General features: G+C 42.0%; 1 protein-coding gene across 1 annotated transcript; it reads right to left on the minus strand.

Moving 5' to 3' along the window:
* Window positions 1-476: 476 nt before the first annotated feature.
* LOC139914679 (ATP-binding cassette sub-family C member 4-like) lies at window positions 477-24,296 on the minus strand. The gene is made up of 31 exons (XM_078290994.1): window positions 24,158-24,296; window positions 20,385-20,495; window positions 19,805-19,925; window positions 19,098-19,322; window positions 18,368-18,457; window positions 17,013-17,176; window positions 15,470-15,595; window positions 14,672-14,921; window positions 13,688-13,795; window positions 13,251-13,340; window positions 12,875-13,066; window positions 12,263-12,357; window positions 12,032-12,118; window positions 11,680-11,776; window positions 10,341-10,559; window positions 9,443-9,577; window positions 9,216-9,253; window positions 8,997-9,106; window positions 8,623-8,769; window positions 8,332-8,411; window positions 8,072-8,222; window positions 7,513-7,632; window positions 7,056-7,166; window positions 6,768-6,868; window positions 5,019-5,210; window positions 4,734-4,889; window positions 3,617-3,706; window positions 3,349-3,521; window positions 2,972-3,077; window positions 2,607-2,741; window positions 477-1,900 (listed from the first exon to the last, which is right to left on the minus strand). Exons 1-31 carry the CDS (start codon window positions 24,229-24,231, stop codon window positions 1,874-1,876), a joined length of 3,921 nt encoding a protein of 1,306 aa, XP_078147120.1. The 5' UTR covers window positions 24,232-24,296; the 3' UTR covers window positions 477-1,873.
* Window positions 24,297-24,949: the final 653 nt, after the last annotated feature.

A 24,949-nucleotide genomic window follows, 5' to 3' on the forward strand; every position in this document is an offset into this window, starting at 1 on the left:
GTGTCCTAAATAAGTAGGTATTCAGAGTATTTAGCCAAAAAGTTTCACTCCCCCCTCTCTACAACGACCAATGGTGAGTTTCTGAGAGGACTGACATTAAATTTACATTCAGGCAACACTCTTAAGTGACTTAGAGTGAGTGCAACAGTAAAATAAGCTTCAATTCCTAGACCACTAAAATTACAAGCAACCAGTGGTACTGAGTGCAAAGGTAGGAGCCATAACAGTATTCCTGTGACCATAAAATGATCACATAAGAGACATGGCAAGAAAATAAATAACATAAGAGCTAGGTAGAAGGGATTCAGCGGGGAGAAGGTGACCTGAACGTCACAGTCCAGGCGTGATGTTATTTGTCTCATCACTAAATGTAGCCACCACAATTTGCAGTGTCAAATTCAACATTTAAGGACCACATAATACACAAAATAACAGAAATCAGTCAGTGAAAAATGAGATAAAACTTTATCAGGGAAAAGTGAGGACACTGGACAGAAACAACAAACAAATGATGCTTATTGACACAGGTATTAGAGGTATTACATTAAAAGAAAAAGCAGCATATTTTGCGTGCATTAATTTTCACAGATAAAACTCAGAATATTTATAGTTAGATAAAATCGATAAGTATCAGATTCACAGAACTTTAAAAAGGTATTGTTTTGAAATGAGTACAGTAGTGACTGGTACCAGCAGAGGCTACGTTTCACAGCTGAAATCAATCAATGCAACTGTGTGCATCTGTATTCCTCAGGTATATCTTTGGTATTGATCGGTGATTCACACCAGCACCATAAAGTGATTTCACATTTTCACATTTTCACATATGATTTCTTTGAATTCATGAGCAAGATTTTGTTTGAATGGGATAAATCCCACTCCCCCAAGAGAGTTCAGCACCTGTGCAGCTTCAGGACTGAAATGAAAATAATTCCATTCAAATCTATTGATGCACTGCAAGTGTATGACTTAATAATCAATAATCCCTATGAGCAGTGTTCGCTTTATAGAAACCGATACAGCAATTTGGGCTGTGTCTTCTATTTCTTTTTATTGATCTACAGTGGTATTAATCTGTGATAACATATGGCTGTCATGGACGTTTTGACCCCTCTCCTAATATCAATATGCCAAGACTTATTGATTTTTGAGTACAAACTTTTTCTACCTTGCAACATCCACTTCTCCCTCTCCCTGAAATGATGCTTCCAGTGATGAATTCACTTGTCGGCTGTCAGAGGTTTAAGTTAATTTTGTAATTCTGTGTGTAAGAAGCCTGTATTGAGGTAAACCTTTCACATTAAAATGATCAGTGTTTTGACTCTCTCTGCTTCACATCAGGCTTAACAAACTAATTTCATTATTCTAGTTTGGGCTGACTGCTGATCCCATGTAAGCATAAATCAATACGCATCTATTCAGCAGTGCAGATCCACAAAGCTTCTGAGCTGTCTGCAACAAGTTCTGGATTGCGACTGACTGTCTTTCTCTCACAATCTTGCTTTCATCTAAGCTTGTATTGCACATTGACAGGCTAACAAGACTCAGTTCTAAACATAGGTTTTAGTCTGTTAGCCTGACTCCGCACACAAAGTATACACACGTTCCTCTTGAACCTGAGTTTCACTGACCAGTGGAAAGATGTTGTGAAATGCTTCAACTGTCTGCCTGTGCTGTCATTCAAACAAACACTGGACAGATCGCTCCCTTCCAAACATGATGGAAGGTGTTCCCAGTCCTTCAAGAAGGCGATGCAGGGGGTATTTTAAGGCAATACTGTATATTACTTACATGTGGATCCACAGCAGTCTAAATGACAAGCAAACAGCCCTTTGACAAACCCACTCCGCCGGCCCGAGGTGGTTTGACGCGTTCAGACTGCTGGGTTTCCTGTGTATGCCTGTCAAAATGTCAACAATCATCTGCTCAGTTCAGCCTGAAAGGTTTTTCAGTACAAATACATAACACACAGCAATTCCAAATAACAGTAGAACAATTACTCCTTAACCTCTGGCCTAGCACTTCTCTTTTATATATGAACATGTTAAGGACAGAGGAGTATGTGTTATATCTATAGTCCTCAAGTGTTGTCGTCATTTCAGGGCTTTCGGACTATATGTGGATCCATTTTGTTATAGAAATTTTCATTTTTTAAATCCCATTTGCCAATCATTCTTTTCTTAAAAAGGGGGAAATAATATAAGAAGAAATGACATACGACGAAGTTTGTTACACAATTTAACGTGTCACTCACTTTTTAAAAAAACATTTTGATAACCATGGTGTGGAAGTTGCGTTCCTCGTTTCACAAAGCCACAAAATGCTGGAATGCTAAGCTAAGTATGGCTAGCATTTTATTTTGTTTATTTCTCCATTGTAGTTTCAAAACCCATCAGAATCCACTTCTTTATCCAACAAATAAAGAAATACATAATAAAAAAATAGTCAATACACCCCTATTCATTTTCATGTTAGACTGATAGGGGGCGGGATCCAGAATCTCTTTTGTCAAACTCGTTGCTTTGACCCTTTGCACTCTTTACTATTGGCTGCTTGTCATGTTAAGCTTATGCAAAAATCAAAGGCTGGAGCGGGTAACGGCTCACCTGTGTGGCTGACCGTAGGAGGGCTGCTGCCTCGGCCTGGCCCGTCTGCTGCGCCATCTTGAAGAGGGCGCTCTCTTTGTTTTGGAGCAGCGTGTAGGGACGGTCCAACTCCTGGATGGTCCCGCTGTCCAGCACCTGAACGCAGGATAAAGAGCCACAATCACTTTAATTGCCAACTCTGTTTATTTTCTATAAGAAGTGAGAAATCATGTGTGCACAGAGGTGAATTGTTCGCCTCGTGACCGGCGTTAGCGTTTCTTTTTGAGAAGCTGTTACGTGTGTCGTGTGCCTCAAGCATGGCTGTGTGTCACATGTCCATAAGGCTGTGGGTCTGTTTCATCTAGGAGACTGAGGAGAGGACTCACCAGGATACGGTCGCTGTCTATGATGGTGTTGAGGCGGTGAGCGATGGTCAGCACAGTGCATTCTCTGAACTTGTCTCGTATGGTTTTCTGGATCAGCTCATCTGTCCTAGATTGAGCCGCAACATTGGACAGAACACACAAATACAAAAGGTTGTCTGAGATGTATTCAGGAATAAAACTGAAGCAGGAAAAATACAGAAAAAACAGTAATCTCCCACTAGAAATAAATGCGAGTTGATAAAAAAAACAAACTACTGGATTACATCCTTCAACTGTGCCACAGACAGATGTTGGACTCCAGGACTAATTCCCCTCTTGCTGGCACAATCACAACTGCAGCCAGGAAGAGGCATATGGCTGGTTTGTCTCTGCAGTACCTGGGGTCCACGTTGGCCGTGGCCTCATCGATGATGAGGATGCGGTTCTTCCTCAGGATGGCTCTGGCCAGACACACCAGCTGCCTCTGGCCCACGCTGAAGTTGGAGCCCGACTCGGCCAGAACCGTCTCCATCTTACCAGGCAGCTCCTCCACCACAGACTTCAGCTGCACCTGCACCGGGGGAACAAGAGACTCTTATAATATTCATCTACAAGCCCTGGTGAGTGTGTGTGTGTGTGCTGTATGGATGTGGGCTAGTTACTGGCCTCTTGCAGAGCGTTCCACAGGTTTTCATCAGTGTGTTGGTTGAAAGGGTCCAGGTTCTTCCTCATGGTGCCGGTAAACAGCACCGGGTCCTGGGAACAGAGGGGGAGAGGTCAGGTTGGGGTCAACAGACTGAGTTCAGCTAATTCACAAGCTGGATTTCCTTTAAAAACAGTGGAAAAACTTCATACTTCCCATCTTGAATGAAATAAGTAAAAATGAATGTTATCACCTTAACCAATGAACAGATTTTTCACTTTACATCTTGACTGGTTGAACTGAAAGTGAGTTGAAAGTGAACTGACCCCATTTATGATGGGAAACTGTCCAATATGTATGTAGTTTGTCACAGCCATGACAAGAAAATAACAAGAATCATCTGTAATAGACCAACTGTTAACCAGAGCTGCAGCAGAACAACTTCCTTGTAATAGACATCTGTTTACTTCCAGCTTCCAGCTAACTGGATAGTGGTGCTAGTAGTCTGTAGTTATTAATTCTTTGAGACTTTGTGTGGTAACTGCCAAACATGTAAAAGCTGACAAGTCAAACATCATGACAAATATGTGGTTTGGATGGAAATCTACAAGACTGTAGCCAGCTTGCACATTTCTCCTTTTTAGCCCCGCCTCTCTGTGTATCTGTGCACTAGATATCTGGTTGTTCATTTTAAATAGATAAGATGTGTAATTACTCATTAAAAGTGCAATAGTATGCAAGGCAATTCACATTATGGGCCAATGACCATGATTAACAGCCTGCTAATTATACATAGTCACAATATAAAAAAAAAATAACAATAATAATCTAGCAATGATAAAATAGCTAGTGTTAGTTGCTGAGTGAGAAGATTGATATCATTGTTTATTGCTCTCTGGAATAAACTGCTAATTCACTTATCATGTAGGTACTGAAGAAACAGAATGTTGAAATGGGCAACAGGAAGCAGACAATTGCCCTCTTAATTTATATGACATTTCCAATAATTAAAAAACTTTGCATTTGAGGCCTATCTCCATACATTTCAAAAATCTTCAGAACAACATTTCTAGAAACCAAAGCACCATTGATCTTCTGTGGTCAGTAATGTGTCATGATTGGAGATCACCTCATCAGTACCTGAGGAATGATGGACATCTTCTGGCGCAGGTCATGGAGGCCGATCTCTGAGGTCAAAACACCGTCGATGTAGATCTTTCCCTGCGGCTCTGCCAGGCGGAAGAGAGCAGAGACCAGGGAGCTTTTCCCAGCACCCGTCCTGCCCACAATGCCGACCTGACAAACACAGAGAAACACAGAGAAACCGTCTGGTTATGTCCCGTCAACTCAGTATGGATTACAGGTGATCCAGCATTGTTCATTCAAATAACAGATCTTGTTTCTCTCCAAACCAACATGTCGCACCTTCTCGCTGGGTCGGAAGGAGGCGTTGATGTCTTTCAAGACCGGCGGCCCATCAGCGCTGTAGGAGAAGTTGACCCGGTCAAAGGTCACCAGGCCTTGGCTGGGCCATTCAGGAGGAGGACGCTTCTGGGTTTCCCAGGGTGCTTCACTCTCCAACTCCGTGTACTCCACCACTCTCTCCACTGACGTCATCTGAAGAGACAGGATGTGACATTTAACAAACTGATAAAAAAACTTTCATTATGGAACTGTTCCATCTACCACAGCTCATCTACCTCTAGTGATTAACTTTGACTGTTTGACTATTCTGCTGGCACCTTGACACGTCAAACCATGTGTACCATGCAAACACACTCAAAATTAATAAGGAAATCGCCCCAGGTAGCGTCTTTAGAGAGCCCTCCTGACATTTCAAAATGACAAAATGGTATTTTCAGAATGAAAATACCATAATTCCCCTAAGCAGTGCGGAGTCCAAAGCGCTACACAAACAAAGGAACGATCAAACGAATGAACGTGCACACAGAGCCGGCTCTTACACTCAACACTGACAAGTCGCAGGCTGCATGTTCCAAAAACACACAGGTTACGTCTCACTGTGATGAAATGTCTGTCCTGAGCTGGAACAGATGAGGCAGCTCCCATATGAGGCGTGCAAAACTGCCATTCTGACAGGTGGAGGTGGGACTGGCAGGCAGCAGGTGGCGCTCTCCTCCTACTGTTAAGAGCCCGTCACTAGCCTCTGTGATAAACAGAACAGCATGGGTGCCGGTGCAAGCAATACTGTGTGGTTTGAGCCACAGAATGAGAGTGGATTGTATCATGAATGATACACTCTACCGTTTCCCGTTCCTGTCATCGCTCTCTCTCTCCACACCACTTGGCTCTCCACAAAAGAACACCAAGATGCTTTCTGTCATCTGTCAGATTGCCACCATTCACAGTGTAGTTCTTTAACTAAATCAGAAGCAGGAGGGCGTTTACGAGGCATCATGAAGCGTTAATCCAGATCTGTACACTGTCTCTCTACCGCAGAGTAAACTCTGTTCTGTTGGCTGCTGTTCAGTCATCTATCTGATTTATAGTTAAAGGAGTTATAGTTTTGAGCGTGATTTCATTTTATTTTTTACATTTTCCATCCCTTCAATGTTAATTGTGACAGTTTTTACATGCATGTGCCACGATTCAAGATATTTTTAAATCAGTTTTGCTCTCATTCAGTCTCATTCACTCCCATTAAGTTCCAAAGGGCATAGAAAACAACTCCTGAGACGTCTAGTTTGGTTGTTAAAGGTAATCCATCACTGTGAACTAGAGGCTGTAGTCTGTAATATCAAACTGAAGTTAAAGCTTGGTTTTACACGATTATGTCTTAAAAATTGCCGCCCTCTTCTTCACTGGGAGTACCTTTACTTTTACCATTTAGACAGTGCTTATTTGAAAATATTTGGCAAATATCTCATAATGTGATAAAAGCAAATAAAAAAACATTAAAAATAGTAAGGGAATGCAGGAAATGAGCAAAAACTCCAATCATGCTGGAATTGTCCTTTAAGACTGAGCATGAGCACCCAATGCCATGTCACAATAGTTAAGGCGAACACTTAATGAAAAAAAAAAATTATTAAACAAATAATTAATCACATATACATTGCCAATAAAGGCCTTCATAACCCTTTGAGGTTGTTGTTACTTTCAAGTGGAGCAACCAGTTTAGTTGAGCGGTGCGGTTGATCAGTCGGTGCTTACCATGTTCTCCACCTCGGCACTTTGCCTGACAGTCCACTGGAAGTTTCCTATCAGTGTCACAGCATAGGTCAGTACCAGGCCCACCTCTCCAGCCTCCAGCCCTACACACACACATACACACTGTGAAGCAACTGTAGGATGTTTTGTTGGTCGGGGTTGGTTAGGGTGCGCATGAAAAGGCAAACATGTAAGGCTTGTAGAATGGATAAAAGGCCTTTCTGTATGCACACAGAGCTGAAAGTGCCGTCTGAGTTAGGTAAGATCTATGATCTATGTATCCTTCCTCACCATCTCTGAGCAACAGGCAGCCGAATGTTGTGGAGGCGATAAATACGGAGCAGATGCTGTCCAGGCAGAGTGCAAACCAGCGAGAAGTCACCAGGAACAAAAACCAAGCCTCTGAGACAGGAGAAAAAAGGAGCATGAGAGAGCAAGAGAAGGAGAAGACATCAATGCAACAATAAGCTTACTCAATAGAGTGGGGAAAACCTGGGTGAGGAAAGAGAAAAATAAATGCTTTCCCCTCCCTCAACAACTACCATCAACATGCCCTTGAACAAGGCACTGACTCCCAAACTAGTGGCCATAGAAGACTACAAGAGAATATGTAAAAAAAACTAGACATCCGCTCTACACTTACAGTATTTGAGAAGTTTAAACAACCTTTTGAATAATTACATTTTTCAGTCAGTTTCAGTCTAACTTTTTGGAAGGTAACCGTAAAAACAGTACAGCAAAGGAGAACCTGAGTGCAGGTCCTGATGGGCGTCGAAGGTTTTCTGGAAGCGTTCCTCTGCTCTGAAGGCTCGGATCGTCCACAGGCCCTGAAGAGACGAAGACAGGTGGGAGAAGACTGGACTCCGAGCTGCAGGAGAGAGGACGCAGGAGAGAGGACGCAGGAGAGAGGACGCAGGAGAGAGGACGCAGGAGAGAGGACGCAGGAGAGAGGACGCAGGAGAGAGGACGCAGGAGAGAGGACGCAGGAGAGAGGACGCAGGAGAGAGGACGCAGGAGAGAGGACGCAGGAGAGAGGACGCAGGAGAGAGGACACAGGAGAGAGGACACAGGAGAGAGGACACAGGAGAGAGGACGCAGGAGAGAGGACGCAGGAGAGAGGACACAGGAGAGAGGATGCAGGAGAGAGGACACAGGAGAGAGGACACAGGAGGGTGAAACGCCTCGAAAAGCCTCCATCTTTAATAGCCACAGTCATTTATCAGTATCATTCATCTGTTCAGTTCCACCTTGCCTTCTATATTTACACACACACACCACTCAATGTTGGCAAGAATCCGTAAACGTACTTGTAGACTCGAGGCGCTTGACGTCTCGTGACGTCTGCAGGTAGAAACGCCGCAGGTACATGAAGATTAAGAGCAGTGGGATGACCGGGACGAGGATGAGAGGGATGACTGACGCCGCCACAGCTACCACACCGATGTTCTGCAACATCAACTGAAAAGAAAATATCATCATCACACACTGAGGAATAATGAGAAAGGTGAGAAAAATCAATGCAATCTTATCTAAATATAGTCTTAATCTAATTAGAATAATCTCTCACTTGATAGAAGTCCACAAAGGTCATGGGTAACGAGGAGTCCAGTTGGCCGATGTCTTTGGAGAATCTGTTCAGAATTCGACCTGCACCAAAGGAAAGAGCAAAGCCAGTCAGACAGATACTAGACAGTTTTTACCCGCAGGGCCGAGTCGGCCCAGAGCCGAAGCTCAGAATGAATACAAGTAAAGACCTAAAGCACGAGCTGTGGGACATACAAAGCGGGAAGTAAATGCTGGAGACAGGAGCACTGGACCTGAACACAGTTTCCAAACTCCCACTCTGTTGATGGCTCACCAATTGGGTTGATGTCAAAGAAGCGCACTGGGGTGCGGAGGACGGCGCTGAACATGCTGTTGTGCAGCGTCTGAGCTGATCTCACCAGGCCAGCAAACATCACTAAACTCCTGGCATAGCCAAAGATCACAGCCGCTGCTGTCAAACCTGAAAACACAAATCCAACAGTCAGCAAGAGTCCTTGTAATCATAACCTCACATATATGTTTTATAGAAGGACGTGTTGTAGTTAACAGTTATGTATAGGGAGATAAGGAGCTAAACACGGATGACAGATTTTAGAGATATCAGTGTCAACAACAATAAAGTTGTTGCTCAATGCAAATAAAAATGTAATATTTGTGCTGAAAAACATGCTGAAATGTAAGGCTTACCTGCATATATGCCAAGGTTAAAAGAGAGATTCAACTCTTCATGTGAGTGAGTAGTATTACTTTTAATGCCAACATGATTAACAGTGCTGTTGAAAAGCTGCTCTCTCGCCCTGTCAATTAACAAGATAAATACATATCAGATCAAGTACACAGTAAAAGACAAACATTTAATTTAGAAAAACAGTAACATTTACATTAAAACATAGATGAAATGCTCACCAGTATACCAGCCACCAGTCCTGCAGAATATATGCAGCCTTTGAATGGAAAGAGAGTTCAATAAATGTTTTGTGGACATTTCTGTTGCTTTACATCAGAAATAGAAAACAGGAGACAAAAATTGCACTTTTATATTTTTTCTTGTTGAAGTAATATCATCTTCCACATCCTTATAATCAAGTCATTACTACAGTATAATACAAAAGGGCTGGTAGGCGATTGCTCACCTCAGCTGCAACACTGAGAAGGATTATGACCAGTAAGACCAGCAGGTTACAGCCTGCAGTGAAGTACTTGAGATAAATGTGACTGCTAATATTTCCTTCAAAGCGAGTCTCCTCTGCCACGGCGTGAACAGTTTCCTCCTGCAGGGAAAGGTAATTACAGATCAGTATCATGAAAATGAAAACTTCATGGACTCAAAAGGAAACAGTCATACAATTTAAGTTATCAGCTCTGTATTGAATGAAACTAGACATAGAGGCCTATTCAAATTAAGAAATACATGATGGTGAAAATTTAAACTGTGGTATATGATTGAATAAGGTTTAAACTACTTAGAATAGAAAGAATAGAAAAGTACTTTGGTCTTTATAAGTATGGAAAAACATAAAGATCCTGACAAAGTTTGGACAAAGTCTGGAAATTCATCACTATGCTGTAAATTACCAGAAAGAGACTGTTTACTCAATTCTTTACTGAATATTAGAAATAGTATGAACCTATATTCAGGGATGTAGTGCAGGGTAAATTCATCAAAACTCAGTTTAGTAAGATTAATAATATTAATCAGAGTAAGTAGCATCAAACGGATTAAGTGAGTTATATGAGGATAGGCTCTTTATGTGGGGGGAAAGCATAACTTAATACTATTCTGAAAATATGACTGAATTTTGTTTATAGTGGTGGTTGTTTGCCTTGACTAGAGGTCAGTTTGCTCAACTTTTTATTTGCCACAACGTCACTCCATATAGTCAAAGACGTGAAACGATAGGTGATAAATCTGCAATGTCAAAACGTATGAAAACTTAAAGAATTCTAAAATGGAAAATGTGTAGGAAACCATTTAAACATAATAAACTAATCAACAAAATGCATGTACTGTAAATATAATTGTCTACTCACAGGAGGCTGGTCGGCCCCGCTGTTCTCCGGCGGCAGGAAGCTGCAGTGAGAATGGACTGAGCTGCAGGAGCGGCTCGTCGTCTGGCTCTGCAGTGACAGCTCGTCCGGCTCGCCCGCCGGAGGCCGTCGCTCCTGCTCCTCGTCGCTCTTCAGCAGGGACACAAAGTCGAGGCCAGAGCGCCGCAGCTCGCTGTGGCTGCCCTGCGACATGATGTGGCCCTAACACACACACACAGACAGAAGAAAAAGGATAGAGGGGATAAGTGTGAACTGCCTTCTCTCCTTTTTAAAAGGTGCTATGTGTAGCATTTATGAAGAAATCAGTACCACATGAGACATTAGTATAAATACTTTTAATAAACAACACCTTCACCAAGAAGACTGGCAGCCTCTACCGGACTCTACACTGCATGCTCTGCATTGCATTGTGTGTCGCTGTGATGGATTCACAAAACAGGAAGAGGGCGCTGTTCTTCCAGCACAAACAGAACTAAAGCGTTCAGAGTTTGTTGCAGTGACACATGGAGGAACAAATGGTGGAAAGGCCGATGGAAAAATCACTTCAAACATGTTTATGCTCTTCAGTAAAGTGAAAGTAAAAACACCAGGGGGGGGGGGGGGGGGGCAAGTAGTAACATCCTCTTTGCGACAGGAAGCAACAGGGTTTATGGGAAATGTGGTCTTAACTTTGAGAAACACAAGCACTAACAACACTACTGACACAAGATAAAGGCTACCAATCATCTCAACCATGGCCTCATTCATTTACATTAATTAAACCAAGGTATCAGTTAGTTTGAGGATGATATATTGACATGTAAAAATGCTACATGCAGCACCTTTATATAACAACGTGTGTGTTGGTGTGTATAATGTGACGGCCCCTGCATTGGCTATATTGGGAACACCTGGGCCCGGTGCTTCCCAAGGGCTTATAAACCTCTTATAATACTCTGGCCTCACTCTGGCCCCCCCTTTGGCCTGTTCTTTTGCTTTTACACTTACATCACCATACCCTTCACACATGCTCTCACCTACATTACTGATTCCACTGACTTCCCTGCCACATGCATCTTTTGTTTTATTTAGTTTATATCGTTTACAATAAATATCTCAATCTTGCCGGCATTGCGTGTCTTGCTGTTTCCTCATCACTTTAAAATAGCAATAACATGGAAAACCAAAGACGTACATACCACTAACTCTTATTCCAGTTTAAAGCATTTGTAAAATTAAAAAAAAATGAACACCAAGGGTTCCAAAAGGCAGAATGCAGAGCGTGATACAAGGTAAAAATGATTTGCATATGTGGAATGTGTCACTCTGTAGGGGCACCAACCTCCTTCAGGACCAGAATCTGGTCGGCTGCCTTCAGGTACTGCAGCTGGTGGGTGACCAGGATGCGAGGCTTGTTCTTCAGCAGGCCGCAGATACACCTGGGTACAAACACACAGACGGAAATTAAAAATGAATGGTTCAACTCTTTTATTTACTTTCCGATTATAATTTCCTCTCCTCTCTTTTCTTAAGCTATGCAGAAAATCTACTTAAAACACTGCTGCACATTTCCCCTCTATGAAAACTCCCTTGGGCTTAAATATATTCAGTTGAGTTTCTGTTTTCGAGGCACACGAGTTTTGAGTTTCCTTGCAGGCCGCCTGAGGCTCGTTCTGTAACCTTTAGTCACTCACTGTTCAAAGAGGTGTCTCCCAACCTCAGCATCCACGGCACTTAAAGGGTCGTCCAGGAGGTAGATGTCGGCGTCCTGGTACACAGCTCTGACAACACACACACACACACACAGACATCATGTTGTGCATCATTTGCATTTAGGCCTAACAATGCTTGTTAGCTGTTGTGAAATCACTGTAAAGCAAAAGCCCTTTGTGGTTGTTAAACTGCTTATCTCTAGTACTTCTTACCTGGCCAGGTTGACACGAGCTTTCTGCCCCCCGCTGAGTGTGGCTCCTCTGTCCCCGATCAGCGTCAGGTCTCCGTCTGGGAGCAGCTCCATGTCCTGCACATAGACAGTGGAGGCTTGCTGACTTCACAATAATTTCAACCACTTCTAGTCTCAAAAATGTTTGTTAACACTGTCATCTGTGATATTATTTGCCATCGGGTGTCCATGTCGTATGCTCCAAGAGAACACATGTATAGGTATCAAATGTAATAATATCATAATCCTGGATTGATGTCACTCTGTCCTGCTGGTCATCCCACAATGCAGTGTGCATTTACATCTGTAATTATATAACATAGTGTGTAATTATATTTATATGAAACATATATATTAATATGCCAGTTGTATTTTTTTTAATGTGTTTTTAATTACTATATTAGAAATCTCTGTGGCTATGGTTTCGACTGTCGCACAAATATGAAAAAGACGTGGAAGCCTCCATCTTTATGCAGCTCATAGACTCCCAGTCAAATCTGCTCCCATTGGCAAATTTCAGCCTTGGGGGTTATGGACTATGGAAGAAACTGTCCTGTCTTTAGCCCTAGTGTCTATTGGTTGTGTTGCCTCTCACCCTCTTGAGGGCACAGGCCCTGAGCACCTTCTCGTACTTCTGGGGGTTCAGCTCTTTGCCAAACAGGATGTTGCTGCGGATGGTTCCAGGGAAAACCCAGGGCTGCTGGGAGGCGTAGGTCAGCTGACCTTTGACCTTCAGCACCCCCTTGTCATGAGGCAGCTCTCCCAGGATGGAGCTCAGCAGGGACGACTAGGGGAACATGGATGTAAGGGACATGTGAGCTGGTCCAACACTTTTTCCTTTGTTAGCGTTTAGACTTTTTATAAACTATGTACTTATATAGCAGGATGTGGAGTTGGTGGCCTCTTGCTTTGCTGTCATAACCATTCACCTATAAGCCGACAGCTAAGCTAGTTTACACAAGCTCTCTGACCTTTCCAGCCCCCACTGGTCCGATTACAGCCAGGAGTTGATGCGACTTCACAGTGAGAGAGATGTTCTGCAGAGACGGAGCGTCCAGACTCTGAGGGGAAGCACAGCACATACAAGATTTAGAGATACAAAAACGTGTAGCAATTTTCCATTCAAAGCAGATTTCACATGTTAGAACTTAAATATTTCACTTGGGTAGAGTACTTTCAGGTGTGTGTGCTAAAAGGTGACACTGAGTTTGCAGTTGGACTTTTTGAAGACAAGCTTCGAATTGATATATTTATATGTGCATGTGTCAAAAATATTTAAAAATGGCCGAAGTCAAACACTCAAGTATATTTTGGGAATATATTTGAACATACATATATGGACATATGTGTGGTATTTAAAAAAAATAAAAAATAAACATCAGTATATACTATATTTCTGGATAATCACCTTATCCCAGTAGCAGGTCAGATTATGGACTTCAATGGAGTTTTCCTTCTTCTCCTTCTGGGGCAGTCCGAAGTTTCGTCTGTCAATCTCGTCCAGCAGAAGGAAATTCTGAGAGGGAGTTAATACAGACTGAACTGCTTACATGACTCTACACAGTGAACCTGATAACCAAAAGCCATACTGTACAGTAGAAATGGGAGAAAAAACATGATCACTGTCAAGAATGACATTTCTCCCAAAATTATTGGAAAGCTTATCTCTGCTGTGCTAGTAGCAGTTATTTAAAAGTTCAGGCACAGATCTGACTTTCCCTCACTAATATGGCTACTGCCAACTCCACCTGGCTTTTAGTTTTCCTTCATAACTCACAGTTTTCCCTCCCTGCTCGTCTGTGCTTGCGCTGGCTAAAAAAGATGAATGGCACTGCAGAGATTTTGGGGTTCCTCTGCACCCTAGCAATGCGTGATCTGTGGCTGATGAACCAGCGGCTCTAGACTTCAACAACAATAATAATAATTCATTATAGAAGGATTTCCTGGGGACATCAAGAATTACAGCGGCAGCAGAAGCCATACATTATAAGGTTGTGCACCCTGTGACTTTGTGCACCATTGCAGCCAATGTGCCAATCCCTGTCAAAGGTCCCTCTCCCTGAGCCAGACACTGATCTGAAAACCTCTGTATGTTTCACCCAGAGGGTTATGAAAAGAAATTATTAACTTCTGTGTGCTCTAAATTCCTAAAAAAATATGCAGGGGGATGGTCTCGTTTGATTACGTAACGGGAGTGGAACAACTGTTTCACAACAAGAAGAAATGCTTCAGCAAGTCTGTGTCATAAATTATATCTGGGCTGGTTATTTGCTATTTCAGCTAAGATGAAACACGTTTGAAACGGGTCATTAAAATTAACATTTCCTCTCCTGCAAGCTGATATGTGAATTCAGGAGCAGATGTCGTACTTTATAGCACAAAACAGAATTACCTTAATCCTGCGGACGCTTACTACCGTCTCCGACAGTTTCTCGACGGCCAGCGGGAAGAAGAGGGTGACGGTGAGCTTAATTGTTCCGTAGAGCGACACCGTGACAAACACTCGACTGGCAGAGATGGCGTTGCCCAACAGAGCGTAGACGGTAAAGGTGACGAAGACGATGATCTTGCTGCTGGCGAAGAAGGAGGCCATGTTGAGGCCTCGCAGGTAGGAGCTCTTCATGATCTGACTGATCTCTTCCCTGGGAGCAGGAGACACGACACAGGGAATAAAGAGCTTGGAGTTCCACCAACATTGAATTTTAGGTTTTCGCTCTGCAATAGGAGACATTTCCCTTCAATTTGGCAAGATTTTTTTTTTGCTGTTAGTCTTATGATGAGCAACTGTATTGGTTTTATTGACCAAGTAAGTTTGAACATACAAAGAATTTGACTTGGTGGTTCCACATTCAACATAAACACAAAATTTTAAAAGAAGTAGTAAATAAAAAATGAATAATGTAGAAAAAAGAAGATAGAAATTAGGAAATAGGTCTCTTAATTTCAGGAATGACCAAAAAAGCAAATAACAGAGAAGTGTTATTATTCATCCTGATCTATTACCTCTTCATTAGATGTTTCTGTTGGATCTCTGCTCTAATTATTCTATATATCTAGTTTTATTATCTAAATTCCTCACTAAGAATGACAATGCCCTAAAAGCTTAACACCACTTCACTTCTGTTCCTCATAACAATCTCTGCTTCATCCCTGCCTAAATAATGACAGAAGACACTGTTTACATCATCACCTTCTGACTTCAGTAACCAGAGCTGAGAACAGTTTCTCCCAGGCGTACATCTTGATGATCCTGATGCCAGACACAACTTCGTTCATGGTGCGGATTCTGCTGTCAGTAAGGACGGCTGTTTTACTCCTATAAGAAAAAGGAACAATGAAGCTCATTTAACTGCTGTTCACAGATCATTTTATTGTCACTCGGACTCCCAACTACAAACTAATTACTCAACTACTTAAAATCTGACAATGGGATGAGATAATTTCATTAATTTCCAATGCATATCAGCTTCTTTCAAGCATTTTCTTGAATTTCTTTGTCATTTTGAATTAATTTTGTAAACTAGCGGAGTGATGTGATTTATTCTTCCTCATTTCAAGATGCTTTGTTTCAATTTGTTGGTCAGAGAGCCTTGGTTATCAATATTCCTGAAAAATCTCACCGATTGGCAGAATGTTTCACTTGTTTAAAGAAAAAGAAATATTTTTGAGAGAATATACATCTAAATGACTAGTTAAGATGAACATTTTTTGCATACCAAAACAAGAGTAAGTCATTCCAAGACTAAACAGTAAATGAGCGTATTGAAACTCTGAAGCCTCGAACAGACCAGTGTTAATTTTGACAGCAAATTTTGATTAACAGACAAAGAGCAGATTCAGGGGTTAAGACCGGATGGGACAAGAGGTTTTGAGTTCATAATGAGTTCAATGTTACCAGGCAAGCTAAATTTGTGGTGTCTACAGTTTGGATTGATGATTGACTGACAGTGTATATGGTGCCCATCACAAAGGTTATTAATAACTTTTAATTATTAGCGATCTACCTTAAAATAGGAATTTAAATGCACAAAAGTAAGACTGGAGTTGATGTTAACAGAGTCTACAGACACAGAAGTATGACATGTGGACAACTGGGACTTAAGACACAGGGATACTGTATGGCAAGTGCAACAGGGTTACGAAGGTTTTGGTCAAGGCACAAGCAAACCTTCATGGTATAAAGCAACAACATGAAAATAGCAGTGGAGCTAAAACAGCTAAAACAAGATGTGCTAAAGCAGTTTCACAAGCTAAGCAAGACCAGTGGATGGAGAGGCAAAGTGAGAGGCAGAAGATTTGTTGGAAAGAACATGGAAATATCTAGGTAGCTGGGTGAAAACACCACATGCCCCCCTCCATGACCCCTCCCCCACCCCAACATCCCAGACACACTTTCCTCTAATCTTCCTCTAACATACAAGCCATGTTTCTACACTGGAACTTTCTACAGCAAGTGTTTTTCTCCATCTGATTCTAAGTTAAAGTGGAATTCAACTAAAAAGATAATGTGACTTTAAGTAATTACTTTCAGCACCTGCTGGACTTATCAGTTCCCTGGATCACATGCTGACTGTAAATCAAATCTGTCACCTAATGAGGGAAAACGGCCCTGAGACAATTACATGCTCTGGTGGTTGCTTTTATCTAAAACCCCTCCAGCAGTGAGAGTGCATGGTTGGCCTCACAGAGAACCAGAGACAATCTCTGACTTCTTCAGTTTCCTCGTCCCTCACCTGAAGATCCCAAACAGCTTCCCAAACCAGGTCTGCAGAGGCAGCATGAGGACGATGACGGTCACACCAGCCAGACAGGAGGGGCCGATCTCGTACCAGAGGAAGAAAATAATCACAGCAGCCTGCAGAGGTCCCACCCACAGGTAGTGCAGATTGATTGTAACCTGCAGAGACATTGGTTAATCATGAGCTCAGACATGCACAAAAAACAATACTGGACCAGTTTTATCCGCTCTCCATTTCATTTTCCCTCCGGTTTATTTTTTAACGTCTTTGATATTTCACAGCATGTACACCAAAGACTTCTTTCAATGACCAATTTGATGACAAAGCTGAACAAAACGGATCATGCCTTGTGTTGAAGGTCATGCAGGTTGAAACTTGTATTCAATCAATAATGGCACAAAAGACCATTTTGAAGCCTAGTTTCAAGGTTTGAGTACAGGAAAGACCAAAATCTGCATAACCAAGGCATTCTCAAAAAGGTAAGGTTATTTGGCATTTGGCGAATGTTAATTTTGGCCCTGATACCACTCTTTCAATGGTATTGTGGGTATTTGGCCAGTCTCATTTAAATACAATGGAGGCTTGAGACAACATTTAAAAATCAAAACTAATCCGGCCTGTGTTGATCATGTCATGGACCTCTGAGAATCAGGGCCTTGGGAAGCAATATCATATAATATGAGCACCAGCAGCTTCGGGTGCCATTTTCAATCTCTAAAAAAAGTCCTACGGTAAGTGTTGTGTGCTGTACATCTATAATTCCAGCCACATGTGTTTCTAGTCCTGAGACATCTGCATCATCAGCACTATAAGGCAGGTTGTGTTACACAAGCAACGCTCCTCTGGCTTATTCTGTTCATTTCCAGATCAGGATGGCGCACAAGATCACAGGGTTCAACAAAATAAATCCTTACTTTACCCTTGGCCTTCACTTAGATCGGCTATCTATCAACCTAGATGTATTTACACACCATAGAATTGAAGCATCTTTTGTTATATATCAACAGGTTTGTACTTTGTGTCTCTGTGACGATGCCAAGTCTGCTACCAACTATGCAAATGCTGCCACTCTTGAGCTTTGAATGTATAGCAGTAGTGTGCTCACAGTGTGTTCAGTCTACTGTCAGACAGTACATCGTGTCTGCACTGTGAGGTCCTCCAAGTGTGTCAAACCTGTATCGTAATGCGTCACCAGCTGTTAACGGGGTCAAATTCCTTATGCACCTATTTCCTCTTGGCAAGTTAAAGCGGTTCAACGATTCAAGCACTAATGCATTTTTTACTGAACTGTGTCAGTTTTTTGTGGTCTTCCAGTTTTGTGTTGTCTGAGCATGTGTGAGTGACTTTACCTCATCGAAGCGGTTAACATCATTTGAAAGGAGGTTCACAATTTGCCCGGTGGTCGTTCTTCCCATGGCTTCACTGCTAAGACCAAGCGCCTGACGAGAGAAATTTCAATAAAATAGTCTGGTGAATCTTAGTAGAACTGTCTAGTTTGTGGAATGATTGACGTGCATTATTGTGCACCATATAGTCTACCAGAATACAAAATACCAGTAGAAATTCATTGGTTTGAATGTCAGATTTGCAAACTGATCAGTTATCTTAGTGTTCATATTCACTAAAAGCAAGTGTACAAACTATTAGGAACACTTTCTCATACTGAGTTGTCTCAATTATTTAGTCTTAAAAATCCTTCTTTAACTCTCCTCTACTTTATCTACATCTACTAGCTGCGTTTCCCCTCCAACATAAGTCTGAGAAACATAACACTATTGGTGGGTGACAACCTCGCATCTCCAAAATGTCAACTTTTGAAGAACTAAGGAAAACAGCCTTGTTCTCAGCTTGATGACCAGGCATTTTTCAGTTTATCCAGTGGGCTTTGAAAGGGTTTCATAGACCCAGTGGTTGTAGAACTTTCCCAACCCACAGAGGAGCGAAGAGGAGCGAAGAGGAGCGAAGAGGAGCGAAGAGGAGCTTGCATGTGCGTCTGACACAAATCCATTTCAGGTGAGCATTTTCCCAGCCCAAAACTCTTCACTCTGAGATGTCAGCTGGTTTTGTGTCTTCACTGACCTTCCTGTAGATCATGTGGCACATGGCCACCCTGATCTTCATGCCTGTCCTCTGGACGTAGTAGTAGTAGAGATGTTGGAGGACAGTCAGCCCGAGCGTGGAGAGAGAAATCCCAGCGGCGTAACCATAGGCCCCGTAAAGACTCCTCATGTCCTCCGGGTCGTAATTCTCAAAGTACTGGATTAGTTTCCCCAATAGAAGTGGCTGGATCACTTTAATCGCCTCCTTTATGATAAAGACAGTGACAGAGAGCACGCCTTGAGATACTGCAGCAGCATGAAATTCAAAAAGTTTGTGATTTTTTTTTTTTTGTTGATGTCCTGTAAAATGAATGAGTTCTCCCTGAAATACTGTTATGACTTAATAACAAATATGAGCAGTTCCAGAAACACTGAGTAAAGGCACTGGAATCGGGCAAAGAAATTACAGTATCTGGACAGTGAACGGTGTAATCCACGCACTTTAAATCACTTTACATCATGTATGCGACATGTATATGATTGAAATTATGCGACTTGAAATTTGGATCAATCTTAAGCACAATAAACTCTTCAAAGTGCCCAGCAATTTCCAGAACGTCACCAAATCATTTTTGGTGGGGACACTGATCAATACATTTTTGTTAAACCAACCTACTATTTTCCATGTCAACACTATGAATAATTCTGACAAAATCAAAAAGGAAATTTAAAATAGCTGCCACCTACCACCAAAAATATGAACACTCCCAGCACTGCGTAGGATTTCCCATAGCACCGCAAGAGAGCTTTGGTGAGCTTTGGCTTCCGAAGATCCTTGGCAGCCTTTCTAACCTCATGGTCCCAAAACCTGCAAGAACATGCAACTGCATACTCATACTGGATTCAAACTAGCTTTTAAACTTTAACTCCTTTAGTAATGTTCCTTTGTAATAAGAAAGAATGAGGTGTTAGTATTACCAATGGATGTCTCTTTTAATGACCTCCATACATTTTATTATACCTGGATTGACAGTGAATTGCCATTCACCCCATATAACTCAAGGGCCTGCTGTGATGTTATTTCAACCTGAAGCCAAGTTATGGTGTTTACAAGCAGTTCAGTAGTGAATTAAGTATTTGAAAACTAGCTTTGTGGCTTGGTGAACACGCCTCAGTTTCTGCTCAACAGAGAGATGCATGTGTGCTTGTCGTTACCTGCTTAAAGTCAATTTGTACAATAACAGATGTGATATTAGACTGATGGAGGCGACCTAACGCAGCACAGGGCTGGAGGTGCAGGAGATGTTGGTCCGGGGGCTGGACGTACCTCTGCAGCTCCTCTCCCAGCCTCTCGGAGCGATCCTCCGGAAGAACTCTGTACATGTCATCTTCCTCCAGCCGCCGTCTGTGTCCGATGCGCAGTAAGGGCGTCAACCAGCTGGCGTGGACGGTGAATAAAGCAGTGGGAAAGAAGGGAGGATTTGTGTCAGTCAGATAAGACTTACATCAGCAGCATGGTGGTTATAAGAGCTGATAACGCCTGTAGTGTCACTCCTGGCTATCAACTCTTGATCCTGTGGGACAAACACCACCTGGAAAAACCCTCGCTTACACTCTTGCTATCAACTTTCTTGTTATTATGGGAACAAGCAATGCAGGTGCTGGAAGCCTACTGTTTTTGTTGTTTTCACCCTCCTTTTTCTGCCTTAAATCGATCTGGAGCTCAGAGACAGCAAGTCAAATTCGGGTGATAGGTTTCAAAACTCTCTCACTACTCAGCCAAAAAATGACACTTACCAGCCAGATGGTGGTACTATAACAAGCAACTTTACATTTTATCCAATAACTGCTGAACCATACAGCGTACAATCATGTTTCCCCCTCAGATTCCTTCACTCAACATGAATCCATTGGTTTACTGGTTTCATTCTGCCTTGATAGTTTTGGAATTTTACACAAAAAAACTTGTTGCCATTTCTCCCACAAAATTGATCCAATCAAACAGCAAGTGGCATCATATTCTATTTTAAATACTTCACATAAATGTTTGGCATAGGACACAAAGTGTGTTAGGCCCATAGGCTTGTGCAAAAATACCTCAATCTCCACCAAATTTTGCACACAGCATTATTTCAACTGTCTGCCTCATGGTTGATACACATAAATATTTGACACACAAATTAAGTTGATAGTGAAGATGCACAAAACTAAACATTGTCTTATCTTATAAACTGCTCGGGCTGACTGTTGAACTGGCAGAACTAGTTAGACCACAACAAACTGCACTGTGCTTGTGACTGACAGCCAACAACAAAGGCCGAGCACTGATGTAAAAAAAGAGGGAAAAAGTAAAATCCCAGAGGAACGCATTTTCCAGGGGACAAAAACGCATCAAATTTGAAGTGAGGCACAATATTGAGAAGCACACACACGCCCAAGGCCACACTTGTATCATTGTTTAGGTTTTGTCAATGCATTGCCTCCCAGAATTCAATGCTGAACCAGAACCACAGCCTCAGCCAAGAGGGAAGGACAAGCCTACTGTAGTCTATCAGTTCAATAGACCTGATTGAACTGATAGACTACAGTTCAACTTGTTTAAACACTGCATACCGTAACTCCCCTAAGGACTTCACATTGCAAAAAGCATAACACACCAATGCACACACAGAGCCTGGCTCTTATAGAGGGGCTCCTCTCAGGCACCTAATAATAGAGTGTGACACTGAGATGGTCTATGGACGCCCTATCAGCTGACATCCGATTTAGCCTAGGTCTAGGGGAAATTCTTCATTATAAATACCCTTCCTACCCATCCTAACCCTTGAAGAAATTGGTCTCTCTGCCTCTTCTACAATGGATTTCTCCCTGTATGATTGTTGAACGTTGGACCTGACATTTATAGGCCTACTGTTGATGTTTTAGATGGTTGACACTTTTTCTGTTATTAAACTCCATTGTAGCTGCGCTGAAAATATCTCGATGCGACGTCACTTCTTCTATGTTTGGCCAGTTACGCATGGCAATAAGAAAAATACTCCACCAAGCAACAAAATGAGCCCAGAAATGCAACATACATCGCCAATAGCTGTTTTCCCCCCCCCACAGAGTTAGTGTTTTAGGGTGGATTTGCACTAACTGTAAGTTGCAGTGAGAGTAAAAATGCCTAAAACGTACTGTCTGAAGATATCACCGGCAGCATGTAACAGTTGGTTACAAACAAAGGGTTGACGTCGTTACCACTTCAGTGATTAAGAAAAACCCTGCTCCCTCAAAGAAGATGAGGGAGCAGCGAGACAAACAGGAGGAGGACACCTCTATTCACGATGACAAACAAATCACCGAAGGAATTCAGGAGATGACCCTGAACCCAAAAGGAGAAGAACAGAGTGATGAAGAAGAGGAGGACAAGAGAGCTTGATGTAAAGAGTGAGATATAAAGGTTAAGTGAAGCATAACTGGGTTTAGTATTTGCCTTTGTTTTGTTTGACATGTACTTATAACCATGCTTAGTCCCAGTTTTATGTAATCAAATTATAATAATCACTTAATAAAAGTAGCCCCCCCCCCCCCCCCCCAGCACGAGACATGCCCACCTGCAAAAGCTGGCTGAGGTTCAAAGATGTATTCATGTGGTCAAAACAGGCGTATCCCCCTGATGCACAAATGAAAGGTGAATTTTTCTATTTCGACTTTAGGTCATTAAGCCACACTAAGCCCTTGCCTTTGCCTAAATTTGGACTTTGATGATTCATTAAAAATATTTATTGTTAGTTTCTAAACTTGTTCTTCGTCTCATTGCAAGATCTTATGATCAAGAACACTTGGAATAAATTTTATTTCATTACACCTTACTTTTCGGTCATTAAGCCACATTAAGCTGTCATATTTAATGGTTTTCTGGCAATTTACCACATTATTATTTAATTACTAGTATTCTGGTATATACCCAGCGTTTTCCTTTTGATGGTAGTGAATAATTAGGATAAGTCCCCCTTATTTATTTCAGATTTATCTTCATCAGTTTTAGGTAAATAAACCACATTAAGCCACATTAAGTTCATTCATTTTCAACTGGGGATCTTGTCATATTTTTTTGACCATGTTATTGATTTACCTTTAACTCGAAATTTTCACCACAGTATCTCTTTGTATCCCCCTGATGCCTGAATTAAAGATGTTAAGCCACGTTAAGCCCCCTTTTTGGCAGTTTTTTTCACTATATTAATTCATAAAAAAAAAATTTATTTCCACCATTGCTAGTTCTTATGTTGCTGTATACCTGGGGGAAAAAATTAAAAAGTTCATCAACGTTAAATATTTGTTTTGCCTCGTTAAGTCGGTTCACATTAAGCCTTTTAGAATGTCCGTTTTGATTTTATACTAGGAGGAATTCCTTTTGAGTCTATATTATTTAACTCTGCTTAATAATAAACCAGCACGCATATTGATTTAAAACCCTGACACGAGAAGCCTCGTTCGTTTTGTTGTGTGTGCGCGAGTTTCAAAACAGCAGCCAACCAAAGTTTGTTTACATTCTTTGTAATGCTTGTGAATAATTAAGTAGGCTAAACCGACCTGCATTGGAGTTGCAGTGGGTGGTGGAAGATGTGAAAAGCTCAGTATTTCTGTGGATCCCACCTAAAAACAATATGGCAAGCCTATAGGAAAATATGATGCAGTTTACTAAGCTGTTTTATGTAGCCTAATTGGAATACCTAATGTGGCTTTTTTTTTTTTTTTTTAAGGAATTGTAATCAAAACAGAATCAACTGCACCAAAAGACAAAACAGAGTTCAGGTAGCTATAGTAGGCTGAAATGCCCCTTTAACTATGAGGCGACTTTCCAACTCGAATACATCTTTCCTGCTATATTTCCTAGAAAAGTTAGGATGAACTTGATTCTTCTGGGTTGGAACCAGAGTATTGGCATTTAGGTGATGCACTGCAGACCCATTTAATGCAGGAAAGTTCATATCTTTACATTAGAGCCATTACACCAGAACATCACTGTCTGGATCATTTTGTACCCGCCGCCAATTACCTCGCCGCTCATTCAACCCCTCCGTGCCCCTACTGTACCTCCAGGTATTCACTTACCACAGAAAGACCCTTGACAGAAGTTTGGCTGTTGTCAGCGGATTATGCCTGCCGTCTCTGTGTTTCGGCTCCATGGTGAAGCGGCACCGGTCCAGAGAGATGGACTTCAGCCTCACATGTGACTAGCTACGATACAGACGCAGCGGGAACTTTCTGTACAGACCGACACACTGAGACAGTCGTACAAGAGCGGTTACGCTGCCTTCAGCTACGCTGTCGGAAATGTCGGAGCTAGGATACGAGCGTGCATGACCTACCCATGCATGCCCATCATGCTCTGAAACACACACTGACAATATTGAGAAAACGCGTTGCTGAATCTGTGTAATGCACCACTGATGCAACGCATGCACGAGTCTTCTTTTTATGGTCTATGGGTCTACTTATCTCCAATAAAACTGAAAACGTGCCATGTCAACAGGAAGCGATGACAGAGGGAAGGGCGTCCCAGAGCCGGTGCTGCAAGTCCTTCACAATCTGGCCTCGGTTCCTCCTGTGAGTGGCCCTTCAGAGACAATACTGTCACTCAAAACGAAGGTGGAGTGTTTAGGGGGCGTAATGGGACGGGGGGTACACCTACATAATAATTTGGGTTTACAATTCAATTAAAAACCTACCTGAGGCGCATTTTCTCCCATTTATTCTGACACTGCATGACACTTGATTTATAAAATAAAACAGCCACCAAAACAGCTACACGGTCGTAGGGTCCATTTAGCTGCTATTTCTGACCAAATGCACTTAAATTCACCCACAAGTCGTATTTGTCCCACACATACTAAACTCGGGAGT

This window comes from Centroberyx gerrardi, chromosome 21 (assembly GCF_048128805.1).
Source record: "Centroberyx gerrardi isolate f3 chromosome 21, fCenGer3.hap1.cur.20231027, whole genome shotgun sequence".
Taxonomy (NCBI): Eukaryota; Metazoa; Chordata; class Actinopteri; order Beryciformes; family Berycidae; genus Centroberyx; species Centroberyx gerrardi.

Excerpts from the sequence above, each read along its gene's own strand:
- LOC139914679 (XM_078290994.1), bottom strand. The coding sequence starts at position 24,231 with ATGGAGCCGAAACACAGAGACGGCAGGCATAATCCGCTGACAACAGCC. Across the intron at positions 20,496-24,157 it reads CTGTCAAGGGTCTTTCTGTG|CTGGTTGACGCCCTTACTGC; the intron begins GTAAGTGAATAC and ends CGTCCACGCCAG. Across the intron at positions 17,177-18,367 it reads ATGTTAACCGCTTCGATGAG|GTTACAATCAATCTGCACTA; the intron begins GTAAAGTCACTC and ends ATGTCTCTGCAG.